General features: G+C 41.1%; 1 protein-coding gene across 1 annotated transcript in view; it reads right to left on the minus strand.

Annotated features, from left to right (window-relative positions):
- Positions 1–273: 273 nt before the first annotated feature.
- Positions 274–14223, minus strand: part of LRP12 (LDL receptor related protein 12) — a 277408-nt gene continuing 263458 nt past the window's right edge. Inside the window, exon 7 of the mRNA XM_069621490.1 lies at positions 274–13815. Coding sequence (XP_069477591.1) covers positions 12949–13815 — 867 coding nt within the window. The 3' untranslated portion in view covers positions 274–12948. The remainder of the gene's footprint in view (positions 13816–14223) is intronic.

Consider the following 14223-nt stretch of genomic DNA (forward strand, 5'->3'; position numbering starts at 1 on the left):
AGCTTCATACAAATAAGTACTTGCGAGCAGACGGGAGCTTACAGGAGGACATGCATGTTCCTATGCCCTCACAGGTTCTAGTTCTGTTCATAATGTGGTGCCATTACCAGAATTCAGCAATGCAAGGAGGCTGACCCAAGAGCAACTCAATTATTCAACTTGAGAATCTGGCATTACACATAGGGCGGCTGAAAGAAAAGTACACATAGAAGATCCCGCCTGCTGGAAAAAGAAACATACTTTGATCATACAACCTGAAAGAATGACTCACACTTTAAAAAAACATTTTTAATTTAGATACATAATAAAACATTTGAGCCAGTTCTGCCACTCAGCAGAGCACAAAAGAAATGCACACAATTTTAAACATGCTTTAAAAGGACATTCAGCAAATTATGCACAGTTTAATAAATAGCATAGTTTACACACACACACACCAACATACAGTTTTCATACTAATTGTTTAAACCTACTAAAACAAAAGAGCAAAGAATAAATAAACTGCAGTTTCCATTTGTATTCGATATGTGAACTCTTCAGGCACACAACAATTTAATTCAGTCGAGATAACAATTAGAACCATGAAAAATGTATTTTTTTTTGTTTAGCAAGGAATTGTTTTCTTTTCTAAATGTGAGCAATGCATTGCATGAGAAATACTTTTCAAACAACCAGCTAATAACTAAGCAGTGTTTTAAATTAAATACAGTAAATAAATAGGGAATTTGTACAGCAAATTTCTAGCAAAAACAAAAAAATGAAACAGCTAAAGAAAATATAAAAAAATCAAAATATTTAGAGAGTAATAGTAAGTAAAGTGATAGTGCTTGGGCACTAACTTCATGGGAGGCAATTTTAGTGCAAATATATGGGTCCTTATACATTAAGCCTCCTGTGCTGCTGTTAATGTCATTTTAAGTGCCTACTTCAGGCGATATACCAACAGAAATAAACAGATCACCTGTTGGAACAGGGGTTTAAAGTACCAATGAACACAACCAATATTAGTCAGTAAAGACAATAACAGCTGGAATTTGTCTCGCAGAAAAATTTAAGAAATTACAAAAACATAACATTGTAATGCATAGGAAAAATACATATTCTGTCGCTCATTATTGCTCCCAGAGGGGAAAATGAACGTCTATTTGGTGCTAGGATCTTTGTACCAATTGAACAAATGAACACTGAAAGGAATGGGCAATTTAGTCTTTTGTAAGATAAAAGTACATAAAAAGAAATTTTAAAAACTAGAGCTATATTCCTAGAACAGACATTAGCCTCTTAAATGAAAGGGCAGTTAAGCGAATTCATAAACACGAAGAGAACATCTTACAATCAGTAAACACACAAAGCTAAAAAGTCGATAGGCAATGAAACGAGGACTTGAATGTATAAGAAAGCAGACTGATAACTTTCAGCAGCAGGGCAAATAAATATCTCAGTCTTAAGATGCCAGGTAGTCTAGGTGAATAATAACAATGTGCTAATTACATATGATATAGCGAAAGTGATGAAAGGGGCTCGCTGCTCCCCAGTGACAAAATATATCTGTAACATTACAGTACACAAATTAAAAGTCCACAAAATACATAGCGCGCAACCAGTTAAACAAACGTATAAGATATAAAAGCATTAAGTACTCAATACAAGTCCTCAGCTTTTTTGACCCATGACCGCATCCTGCATGTCAGAGAGAGCTCTGATTTTACAGACAAGGGGCTCTGCCATGTCTAAGTTCACATCAAAGTACTTGAAATCTAACATGTTAAAGGAAGGTGTGAGAGCAGGTGAACGTCACATTCCTGAATTAATTGTACTTTCAGAATGGTTTTGGAGACGTTTGAATTTCTCTGGTACAGAGATGCCCAACACCACGCTCCACTTCAATCATTGAAAGGTGTTTTCTAGGACTGTATGACCACCAGAGGTTTCAGGGCAAATCCACAAAACCAACCTTTTAAATTGGTTGGTAAAGCCGGATCTGAGCCAGTTTTAAATGTTTTGTTCAATGTTGTTAATTTTTATGTAGCCCTCACACTTGCGGTTGGCAACTTGAAAGTGCCTGCATAATAGTAGGGAGAGGAGAATGAGTGTCTGAGAGTCCACCGCTGGACACAGTCTCCATATTGGTCTGAATGCTTGGAGGGAGTACTGCTTTTTCAGAGCTTTATGGTACTTCATAAAGTCAGGCTTGAGGCAAATGGCCAAATGGATGGAGTTCTACTGAGTGGAGGATTCAGCCTTTAAAACTGCATTACACGTAATTGCATTGCTAGATTCAAATAATAAAATAAGGCTTTTCACTCTATATAAGCCAACCCTGGCAAAGCCTATTAATCTTTGATCTTTTAACGGTGGCTGAAAAAGGAACAATTATCCTAGAATATTAGAAGCTAGTGAAAATGACAAGTGGCACACGTGTACATTATTATGTTAATGAAAATGCTTCGTGACAGAATTGTGATTGTTAATTTCAAGTGAAGTAGCTTCTTTCCCAAAGAGTGAAATGTGTATGCAGTGCAAAACCTACTAAATACATCTTTCAAATGCACTCTGTATAGTTCTCAATGGTTATCCGCTGTGGATATCCTCAACTATAGCCATCATTCGCACACAAATGATACTCAAACAGTTCTTTGTTGGAATGCTACCAAAGAGTAAATGTCATGCATGAGCCCTATGATGTTATGATGGCCATTAAAAAACGTAGCTCACTGTGGCCATCTTCCATTAAGTGAATTGTGTGCAAACACTATGATTTAAATCAGCTTTAGATGTTTGCATCCAGCAACTAACAAGTCAAAAACATGTAATGATCTAGTCATAATAGCCAACACCTGGTCAAATGAATGAAGAAGTTAAATGGCACAAAAGCCAATACCCTAAGTTAGTTTAGCTGGGTAGCAAGACAGGTGCTTGCAATTACACAAGAAATGTAGAATCACTTTATCCCAATGCCCGAAGCTAAGGAAACCATAGCGAAAAAGGCTGTCTCAAAACGGAAAAGGGAAGGTGCACTGCAACGTTTTGTAATATTAAAGGGTGCTGTATCTGGTCGGTCACCGAGAAAATAATCTTAATCTAAATTTAAGAAAACCAAAGTACTGAACAAAGAAATAAGACACTACATAGGCACATGTGGCAATATTTGGCCAAACGGTCCTAATAAATGAAAGCCTTAACAACTGCGATGACTTGACATAAGACATGCGAGAGCAAGCTCGGCAACGCCTCGACATGTTCAATTGTCCTTTTAACATGAACATATCATCCAAAAAGAGAACTGAATTAGAAGGCCCGGAATATGATTGAAGACACATAACCTAGATAAATTCCAGCCAATTCTAATGCATCCAAAACTACAGATACTTCAACCCACTTGACGTGCACGCATGGGGTTGGTGAGACTCGTCAGCAAGTGCAATTTTTATTCAAGCATACACCTGTAAAGCAGGTGTCTTCAAACTGTGTCTCTCCAGATTCTTTGCATTATGACCCACAAACTCACGATTGACTGTGCTGGCTAGAGGCATGGCTAATGGGAGTTGTAGTTCAACACATATGGAGAGCCAAAGGTTGCAAACCCTTGTTGTAAAGGAACCGAGATAAGTGAAAGTTGCTCAACACCAATAAGAAACTCAAATACCCAGAATCCTGTTATGCAGGAAAGAATGTGAAACTCTGACGGGGCTGAAGAGCAAATCAGAATACCATGATGCAAAAGGCAGCCAATAGTATGGGCCTAGATCAAAACACAATCTGCAAGGAGAGCAAACAATCCTAGGCCCTCGTCAGAATATGAGAAACTCAAGAGTATATGCAGTGCCTTTCTCTCACATGTCCTTTGTCTTGCAGCTGGGAGAGAGCAATCTCCCAAAACATGTAATGATCTAGTCATAATAGCCAACACCTGGTCAAATGAATGAAGAAGTTAAATGGCACAAAAGCCAATACCCTAAGTTAGTTTAGCTGGGTAGCAAGACAGGTGCTTGCAATTACACAAGAAATGTAGAATCACTTTATCCCAATGCCCGAAGCTAAGGAAACCATAGCGAAAAAGGCTGTCTCAAAACGGAAAAGGGAAGGTGCACTGCAACGTTTTGTAATATTAAAGGGTGCTGTATCTGGTCGGTCACCGAGAAAATAATCTTAATCTAAATTTAAGAAAACCAAAGTACTGAACAAAGAAATAAGACACTACATAGGCACATGTGGCAATATTTGGCCAAACGGTCCTAATAAATGAAAGCCTTAACAACTGCGATGACTTGACATAAGACATGCGAGAGCAAGCTCGGCAACGCCTCGACATGTTCAATTGTCCTTTTAACATGAACATATCATCCAAAAAGAGAACTGAATTAGAAGGCCCGGAATATGATTGAAGACACATAACCTAGATAAATTCCAGCCAATTCTAATGCATCCAAAACTACAGATACTTCAACCCACTTGACGTGCACGCATGGGGTTGGTGAGACTCGTCAGCAAGTGCAATTTTTATTCAAGCATACACCTGTAAAGCAGGTGTCTTCAAACTGTGTCTCTCCAGATTCTTTGCATTATGACCCACAAACTCACGATTGACTGTGCTGGCTAGAGGCATGGCTAATGGGAGTTGTAGTTCAACACATATGGAGAGCCAAAGGTTGCAAACCCTTGTTGTAAAGGAACCGAGATAAGTGAAAGTTGCTCAACACCAATAAGAAACTCAAATACCCAGAATCCTGTTATGCAGGAAAGAATGTGAAACTCTGACGGGGCTGAAGAGCAAATCAGAATACCATGATGCAAAAGGCAGCCAATAGTATGGGCCTAGATCAAAACACAATCTGCAAGGAGAGCAAACAATCCTAGGCCCTCGTCAGAATATGAGAAACTCAAGAGTATATGCAGTGCCTTTCTCTCACATGTCCTTTGTCTTGCAGCTGGGAGAGAGCAATCTTTCAAGACAGCTTGGGCCTCCAATGCAAACAAACAATGGACAAGAATCAATGGTTGTAAGTGACCTTAAAAAGAGGGGAACTAGATGGTTTAAAGACCGGAACTTCATCTCAATAGAAACTGGCTGATGCTCTGGATTACTGGCTAAAGAAAGGCTGCAAAGTCAGCTGCAAATATTGCTGAAACGAGGTTAATGATGGCCAACGTGGAAGATCTCTACTGTCAACAAATCAGTACCTCCTGAGAAATTGCACAGTAGCATAGGTCAGCTTTAATGTTCTTAGATGTGGGCATTAATGGCAGTTAAATGCCCACATCCAAGAGCTAAGCGAGGGTCTTGAATTAAGGCTAAAGGAAATAAAATACCATTACTGCAAACACAAGCACGAACGCCATTATGGCCTGGCTATGGGCCAAGTGTCTTATTTGGATAATCGTTTTAACGATTGTATCCCATACAGAATATGCATGCAGTACAAACATGAAAACCATTATTGAAAAAAGAAAAAAACAATGTTGAAAATTGCCTGAACGAGAGAGGGAGGAAGGGAGGGAGGGAGGGAGGGAGGGAGGGAGGGAAGGAAGATGCTGGGTCCCAGAGGAGCAAGACAGACTGGTCAGCATGAGTATGGGGAAAGCATAGCAAATAAAAAACGCATCCGAAGCAAACACTGTGTGCAAAGATGCCAGCAGGACCCCTGGGATGGAAAACAAATACGATAATTAATGTCTGTGCCAATAGCTATAATTAATGTTTGTGCTGCTATCAAATAACTGCACAAGGAGAATGGAACCATCATTTAATACTAAAGCAATAGAACCTGAGGAGGGGGGGGCATTACTGGTCTGGTAATGCCCTGGGGCGATGGAGGGCTTTAACGTAGCCCAGGAGGCATTACCAAACCTGTAATGCCCCGCTCTGAGGGTTCTATTGCTATTACTACCCGGCACGTTGCAACAGGGTACAAATAGTATTTTTTCCCCGTGTCAAGAAAAAGCCTTGAAACCGTTTCTCAACTTGAGAAAAAATATGTCTGCCATGGATCGGAGAGAAGGAACTACACGTAGTCCCTTGTCCCTTTCCATGGCGGCCATTAAAAAAACTGAAAAAAATAAACAAAATGGCCACCATGGAATGGGAGAAGGGTCTACAAGTAGTCCCTTCGCCCTTTCCAGGTTGGCTGGGTTAGAAACAGACGGAACTCCAGGACTTGGCGCTCTGAATGGAGCACTTCAGGTAAGTCTTACCCAGCGAGGGCCAATCAGAAAGTTTGTACTAATACAGAGTAAACGGAACATTAAAAATCATTGCTGCATAAGTCAACATTTATAAACCAATACTGTATTCTGATGGCATGACCTACAAAGCATCTATGGAACAGAGAGGCTAAAGTAGAGCACTTAAACTAGATGAAGGGTGTTCTATTTTATTAAAGGTTTTTGTGACCTGCCACACCCCAGCAAGGCTTAGAAGTACTCAGTGGGGGTAATGTTTAGTCTCAAGGGATGGGCCTCATACACCAATGAGTCACAGGCAGGCCAGCATGAGTTGTCGCTTCAATACTTATCGAACATCCGCCAATGAGGAGCAAGGCAACTTATTTGGGAGAAAGGTATCTAAGACTACCTGCCAGCAATGCCATCGGGCATAAAGTCTATATCTAAACAGAAATGTCAGCAGAATGAAAGTGATCCTCTGCAGCACATATTTCAACAAGAGTAACAATGCTCCATATGGCTACCACTGCAGTCCGGGCTATTTTAAGGTTCATAGGGAAATCTGGAAGAAGACAAGTTGTATTTTGGTAACACATTTGGGTACAAACAAGTTTCCACCAAAAATGCCTTCCCTTTGATACAGGGGTCTGCAACCTTTGGCACTCCAGATTTATGGACTAGAATTCCCAACAGCACTAGCCAGTATAATCAATGGTGAGTGATCATGGGAGTCATAGTCCAAAACGTTTGTAGAGCCGCAGGTTGCAGAACCCTTGCTTTAAGATAACGGCAGACGGCCTGGAAGGCATCCCTTCTTCAGAACTGGCCTTATCTTTAGTAATACACTTGGCCCCAAAACATGTCCAAGGGTTCATGGTTTTCTGCCTTGAATAACAATTCAAGAAAACATGTGCATCAATGAAGAACTGCAGTGATAAAAAGTAAATGAAAAAAAAAAGTTTCATACATTTTTTTGTTTTAGGGGTACCCTATTTACAAGTCTGAAACAGCCTCAGTTTTTGTACTGATTTTTAAGACTTCCACAACAATTAACAGTAACATGAAAAATAGGCTGAGACTACCTATCAAAAACGGTTCTTGGACAGTAGCAGATTTTTAGTATCTCTTCTACCAGAAATAATGATACAAATAAATGTGCTTTCCAATTGAAATGCTTAATGTTGCATTTAAAAAAGAAAAAGTAATATTTGGTGTTTTGCATAGTGCTGCATACCGACGATTACATGGTAACAGCTGTTGGCAATTTCCATTATTACCTCCCACTTTTGTGGTACCCAATTTTCAATGTCAGTCAAATGAAGGCATAATTAAGCCTGGCAGGATTTCAAACCGTTGTCTGTGCAGCAGGCCCCCCTTATAAGACATGACCAATACATGCAGAGCTATCTACTTGCATTCAAGAATAGGCGTGGAGTCCTCTTTATCAGTTCACCAATACGTTTAGGTAGATGCTATATTATCGTATATGTTGAGAGATATCCAAAATGTCTTCACTTTGAACAATGACACTGGATACTTTCAGGGTGCAAAACATCCTTTAAGAACATAACAGTAAATAATGAATTTTGAATATCTGTCTGTATTCCTGGGACACAGAACCTTGCAAAAGCATACGATTTCCTCTTGGAATGTGTTCTACTTTCATGCATGGCTGGGGCAGACCTGAATGCCTGGCACTCTTATCTCAGCAACCACGGATAGATTTGCTACGTTCATAAGAAGGATCTTCTCATTACTGGCTGTTAGCCCAAGACGTTCAAGCCCTCACATACATGCATATAGCAGTTGAGTGTACAAATATGGGCGTGGTTGCCAAGGCCTAAAGCCTACCCATATGTTTTGGACTAGAACTTCCATGGTCCCACATCCATGATTCGACTATGCAGGGCAGGGTTAATGGGAGTTGTAGTCCAAGAGGATTGTTTGGCCTTGCTATCTGCCCCCATTTCATCACAAGTGCTATTGTTGGAGACTTTCATGACATAAGATGTGTGCATTTTATGCACCTTTATGAAGGTATTTTCATACCTGGTGAATGGGCCACGACCCATTCACATAGGAAAAGAGATGGCATGATGGCCTCGAAAGCCATACATTTCTTTTTTTTCCCCCCATTTACCAACAAGTACCTAACAAGACCCACTCTTATTTACTAACTTGAATGAAAGGCAAATTATTCCATAGCTCCATAAGGCTGATGAGATTCAACCAGAGACTGCAAAATGGCTCATTTGATTATGTTTGTGCTGTGGAAATCTGCTTACAAACCACAGTGACAGGCTTGAATCTCGCCAAAGTCAACTTCGCTTTGTGGCACTAAATAAATGGTAATATGAAGTGGCAGGCCTTTTTATGTATATAGAATATATTTCAAAGGACACTGCAGTCCCCCAAAGATTGAACACTGTGCGGGTTTATTACCAAAATGTGTGACATATTTCACCAAGTCTGAAAAATTTGGAGGTACATTTCTAAACAACAAAAGTGATCACATTTTAATCTATAGAATCATCACTAAAGTGATGGTGTTGCCATTAGAGAGATTGACCATGGAAACCAGTGTCAAGTTGAGCCATGCAGAGACCACACCCTGATACGCGCCTTGAAACACTTGTGTATAGGCGCGTTATAAATGCCATATCATATATCATACAACAGAGCAGTGGCAAGGAAACCAAAAGTTCCTTCTTCCTCGTACTCATTAGGACATTGCATGGTTGGAAGTCATCCATCAACTTTGTTCTATGCCTAGGTGAAGTAGGAATGGTCATGGACTAGAGAAGAGAACCAGTTGGCAAGGATTTGGAGAGGACGTGTTGATGTGAGTGTCATCTGGCAGGGTTGCATTTTGGGAATTAATTTTCTTTACTTGACACGTATCCCCTCATCACAACTACTGCTAGGTATTATGCCAATAGCATAGCCAAAGTCTTTGGCAAGTATGTTAATCTGACAATAGCCATACCTTTCTCCAATGTGAAAGGGGGGGGGGATTTCCCCACAAAAACAATACCTACACATCAATACAAGACGAAAGACAACATGTGCACACCCAGAGAAAATGAAAGGCTAAATGCTCCACTGATAATGGTGAAAACAAACAGTGGCCAATGATGCTTGTAAAAAGTGGGTGATGATAGAATTGGACTATGATCCTTTCTTGCTTTATATCTAAAGCATAAGTCTCACAAGACAAACGAAGACTGAGCACAAGTGCTACAGCAACTAGCCTAGTGCTGTGAAGTAAAACCACTTGAACAGAAAGTCCAGATCCGGTTGTGTACTCATTAAGTTACCAGTCTCTAAGGTGATGCTAACCAATTATTACATGCCTAAACACAGAATTGTGATGGTGGTTATTTAGGGGGCCAGGCGGCATTGGTCAACGTTGATTCTAAAACACACTTCACACAGGCTAAAGAAAAGCCAAGCAGTGATAATGACTTTTGCATGCTATTGGTCTGTATCAACCTCAAACCAGTGCCATACACAGAATGGAAAGATAAGATTCTCCAACCAGAGCCCCCAATAGGTTTATAGGCAACATTGACGGCCCCAGCATGGCTCTTTAGATTATAAATTTGAACAGATGATATGGATTTTCTGGTATCTGTGCTCTCAGAAGAATGATTGCTGAAGAAACGTTTCCTTGGTCAATTGAAAAGAAGTCAAAACATTTCTCTAGATACTTTGCATTGCTAAGTTGCCTGCCTGCTTACAGTTGTCTCCAGTTATAAAAGGGGTCTCCTCGGTAGAAGTCAGAATGACCCAATAAAAGGAAATGTAAATGTTTCGCAGTTCGGGTCTGGGAGATTCAGACATAATTTCATGACTCTGAAATGGAGACCTTTTCAGACTTACGGAGGGAAACAAAACCTATGGTCCATTTTTGTTGGAATGCTACTTAATGATGGTTAAACACAGGTCACTTAACCTTATATGTCACCAGTAAATGATTGGCAGACAGTATGTATTAAAGTGCAGAAGGTGATGCCATATGTAGTCGCCGTCGCTCTCGCACAAACCGTATAGTTTCTATTGTTCAGTCTGCCCACACTCAATAACTCCTAGATGCACAAAACTTCATTACAGACATTCGCCCATCCACTATCAATGAAAAGTATAGAAGAGGAGGGGGCGATCCTGTAAATGTCTCAGTAGAATGTTCGCAATAGGTTACACCATGCTGATCACATGGCTGTTAATACTTAAGTTGGCTTGACAAGGGGATCTTTTTTTCAAAGGAAATATTCCTTTCATGATACATTTGTCTGTCTGGTCTCTGCACGTGCTATGTCTCAAACACAAAGAAAACCAAAAATGTTAATAAATAAAATACAATGAACAGTAAACACATAATCCCCAAAATAAAATACATTTGATAATTCTACAAGGAAATTTCTTTTTGTTGCAATTGTGCAAAGTCTTGAGTTTCTGTGGAAACAAACACAGTAAGGCAATATGCTCAAGAGTAATGGGGCCCTGGGAGCTTCTTTTGTTTTCAATAAACCTGTTAACAAACCTGCTTAGAGCTAGAAGTAGGTCATGTGGTTCATCAAAACCTCTAAATGACCAATTGAATAATCTCTTTAAGTTGAGTGCATAATTACTGCCATTAATTGGGGATTTTGGGCAGTAGAGCATGTAACCATCTAGAGGAAAGCCACTCTATTTTCATGGTGATGTCTATGGCTGTATCCTTTTCCGTGTAATACTTAGGATATTGTAAAACACAAGAGGATACGTTCTTTCTTTAAAGTATTAAGCACAGGAGATTTTTTCTAAATGGCAAACGTCTGCAAAACTTGATGAGATTTGTAGCAAGTCTGCCATGAGTTCAGAAGTAACAAATTTCGAATACTAACGTTCAGTGATTATCTTGCCTACTGGTGAGAGCGTGTAGGTCACGTTTTTGACACTACCTTGCGAGTGCTAAATGTGTGAAATAAAATGAGCCTCATTAAGAGTTTGGCGGTAACCCACGGGTGCTACCGGTGGGTTGCCACTGAACTAACACCGGTCCGCCACCTGTTATCCAGAAACCACAGGACATTACAAGTCCAGGCAACCCGGGATGTCAGGCAGTGGAAAGATTAAGACTCCATTCACGTTGAGCCCCATAGGACTCCACGGGAATGGGGACACTGAAGCACCTGCACCGTTATGAAGCACCAGCACCGTTGCCAACAGTGCCAGTGCTTCCCTGAAAACCATTACTGCAGAGGCTGGTGCCCCAGGTCAGACCTGACTGGAGCAATGCCCCCTGCACGCTGCTACCGGCACTCTTATTTCCAGACCAGCAGGCTTGTAATGAGGCCCAATGTCTTACTACAGTCAGCATTAATTGCACATACGTCTGCACAATTGGCAGTCTTTCTTCTGTGAACATTGCTTGGAAAATGTACATGGGTGCCTGTCTTGTGCACATTCTGGGAAGTAGAGGTACTAAAAGATGGCTGCACACAAAAACAGAGGAACTTTCTAAGCTTTGCCCAAAACAGGATGAATCATGCACTAATGCCACCCCCACAACACGTTATAAAGCCAGGCCTAAATAAGCAGCCATGGGCAGGCCCAGCCAGTCCAATGGCACTTGTCCTTACTGAGGGTGAAGGCCAGGGACCAGCCCTCTTTTCACAACACAGTTCCACTTACTGAGGTGTGAGTGCACAGATTGCCAAGACTGACGTAGGCCCAATGAGGTGCCATCAGATTGATAGAAGCGTGCTAACACACTGCAAACACTAAATTATATGTTGCATTGGGTCTAGGCTTTCTTTATGCTTCAAACATATTTTACCTTTTTGAGCTTTTTTTTTCCTCCAAGTTTCAGTCTCTGTTAATTATGGCTTGCCAATCTCATTTAAAGAAATACTGGAAAATTTGCAGAGTGACTTCTTTCCATCAAAAATTGAAAGGGCATTTGTACAAGAACTCATTTTACTTTAAGCCCATGATTTTACTGACTGATGAACGGTCAATAACCAGTGGGTGTCTGCAAATGTTTTTCCACCTACAGCCAGTCCACTATACTATTCTGTCAGCACATGGCCCGGGCAGTGCAACAAGCATGAGCCACAAGATACAGTAACTGCCATTGATAGTTGCCTTGGAAATGGCTCCTGAGGACAAGCAACCTCTGCCTGCAAATTGCCAGTCGTACCTGCAAGGCAAGCTGAGCAGCTTGGTCTATTGCTTCTCACGGTCATAGAGGTGAATCTTCCCTTTTTGTAATCCTAATGCACTTTAACTGATCTGTGGCTGAAGGTAAGGCTCTCAGGTTCTTGGAAACCCTAACTAATTTCCATGGATCAGAGCCAGTAGCCATCGGTTTCAACATATGCTCCAAGCAGGTGAACCAATGTGAAGACTTGCTGCTTCGCATTAGTTTACGAACGGGTTTTAAAATTATACAAAATAAGGAGTTACACATGAACAAGACTAAACCTTGACATTATTCCTTTACCCTGATCAATGGAAAAGTCGAAAAATGCCTCTTCAAGGAGTGCCCTCTTCTTGCAGATGTAGAGATCCTGCTGAATACACAATCATGTTGCGCATAAAAGTGTTCACTGTAATCGTAAGGAGGTAACCAGTATAGAAAATGGTTATTCAACCCTGAATGCAGGCAACACATGTTATCAGATGATCAAGTAAAGGACTTATTTTCAAGCTAAGAACAAGTTCTGGTGTTTCTTAAGTACAAAACTGGGTATTGCTCCATCTTGTGTACAACATTGCATGTTTTCCATGTTACCGCTGTACCTAACACAGTAACAAAGCTTCATCGTCACTAGTTTCATTTTTGAGTGTTACTTCCAAACAGGAATCTGGTATTTGGGCAGTGTGTACTATACCACAGTGCTCACATGGGCCGTCCCGACTACATGGTCTCACACCATAGTGTGTGGCACTGTAGGTTTGTCTTAGGACTTGCGCTTGATCAGAGGCAAGATCAAGCAGAGGTCTGGTACAGTCATTCACATCAACATCCGAAGCTACGTCAGATACTGGAATCAGCATCTCAACATCGTCGTCATCTTCTCTTCGACTTCCAACACTGTCACGCTGCCTGAGGGGACTTTGGGACTGGCTCACAGAGCTTGACCTTCCCAGAGTGAAACGTACCCATCGTAATCCTTGAGTCATTCGACTCAGGGCACTTGTCAGTTGGTGGCGTGCAGGGCTCACACCAGACGCAGCTACACTTGGAATTTCTGTTCCAATTTCAGCAGTACCGTTGCTAGAACTCTGAACTGAAGAACTCGCGCAAACAGCTATTGTTGCTTCTATTGCAGAAACAATTGGCACTTTCAGCGGCAACGGGGCAGCCGCACCACCAACAGCTCCAGCAGCATCTCTCCTCTCAAATTCATTATCTGTGTCATCAGATTCGGCCGAAAAGAGACCACGTTGAGCATGGTTCCTCTCTGGTTCCCGATTCGCACTCTGACTAGCCACCACATCCTCTCCATCTGCTGACACCAATGCAAGGGATCCTGACTGACGGGATCGCGCAAAATTAAAAATCCGATTCCAAATGTTACTTGATCTGCCTGCGATAGGCAGCCTGATCGAGGTAAATCCAAGCTGAGAGCGCACAGCAAGTCGCAGGTTCTCCAAAACAGATGCCTGAAACAAAGAACAGAAAAAGCTTTAGAAACTTAGTGTAAGTTGTAACAGCTTTTAATTTTTGTAGCATGCACGGTTTCCACTCAAGGATCATCACGTTAACTTATCTTTCGTTTCTGGAAAAAAAGTCAAAATAACTGATAATTTTATAACAACTTCCATTTGCAGAGGTTGATCTACTGATCAAGCGTGTTTTAAGTCCCCTTGCTGAAGCCAACACAGCAGCAGGCTCACCTCCCCACGCTGTCTGCTGTTCCCTCCCCTGTTATCACTCTCTGTTTCCACATTCGACAACACTCCCTTCACCATACTCCTGTTTACCATCTATATTGGCTCCTTTTCACTGCAGCTCCAGATTAGCAACCATGGAAAAAGGAAAAGGACTTACTTTTTTGCCTCAGTTTACAG

Source organism: Ambystoma mexicanum, chromosome 5q (assembly GCF_040938575.1).
Source record: "Ambystoma mexicanum isolate Mex_15411 chromosome 5q, UKY_AmexF1_1, whole genome shotgun sequence".
NCBI classification, from domain to species: domain Eukaryota; kingdom Metazoa; phylum Chordata; class Amphibia; order Caudata; family Ambystomatidae; genus Ambystoma; species Ambystoma mexicanum.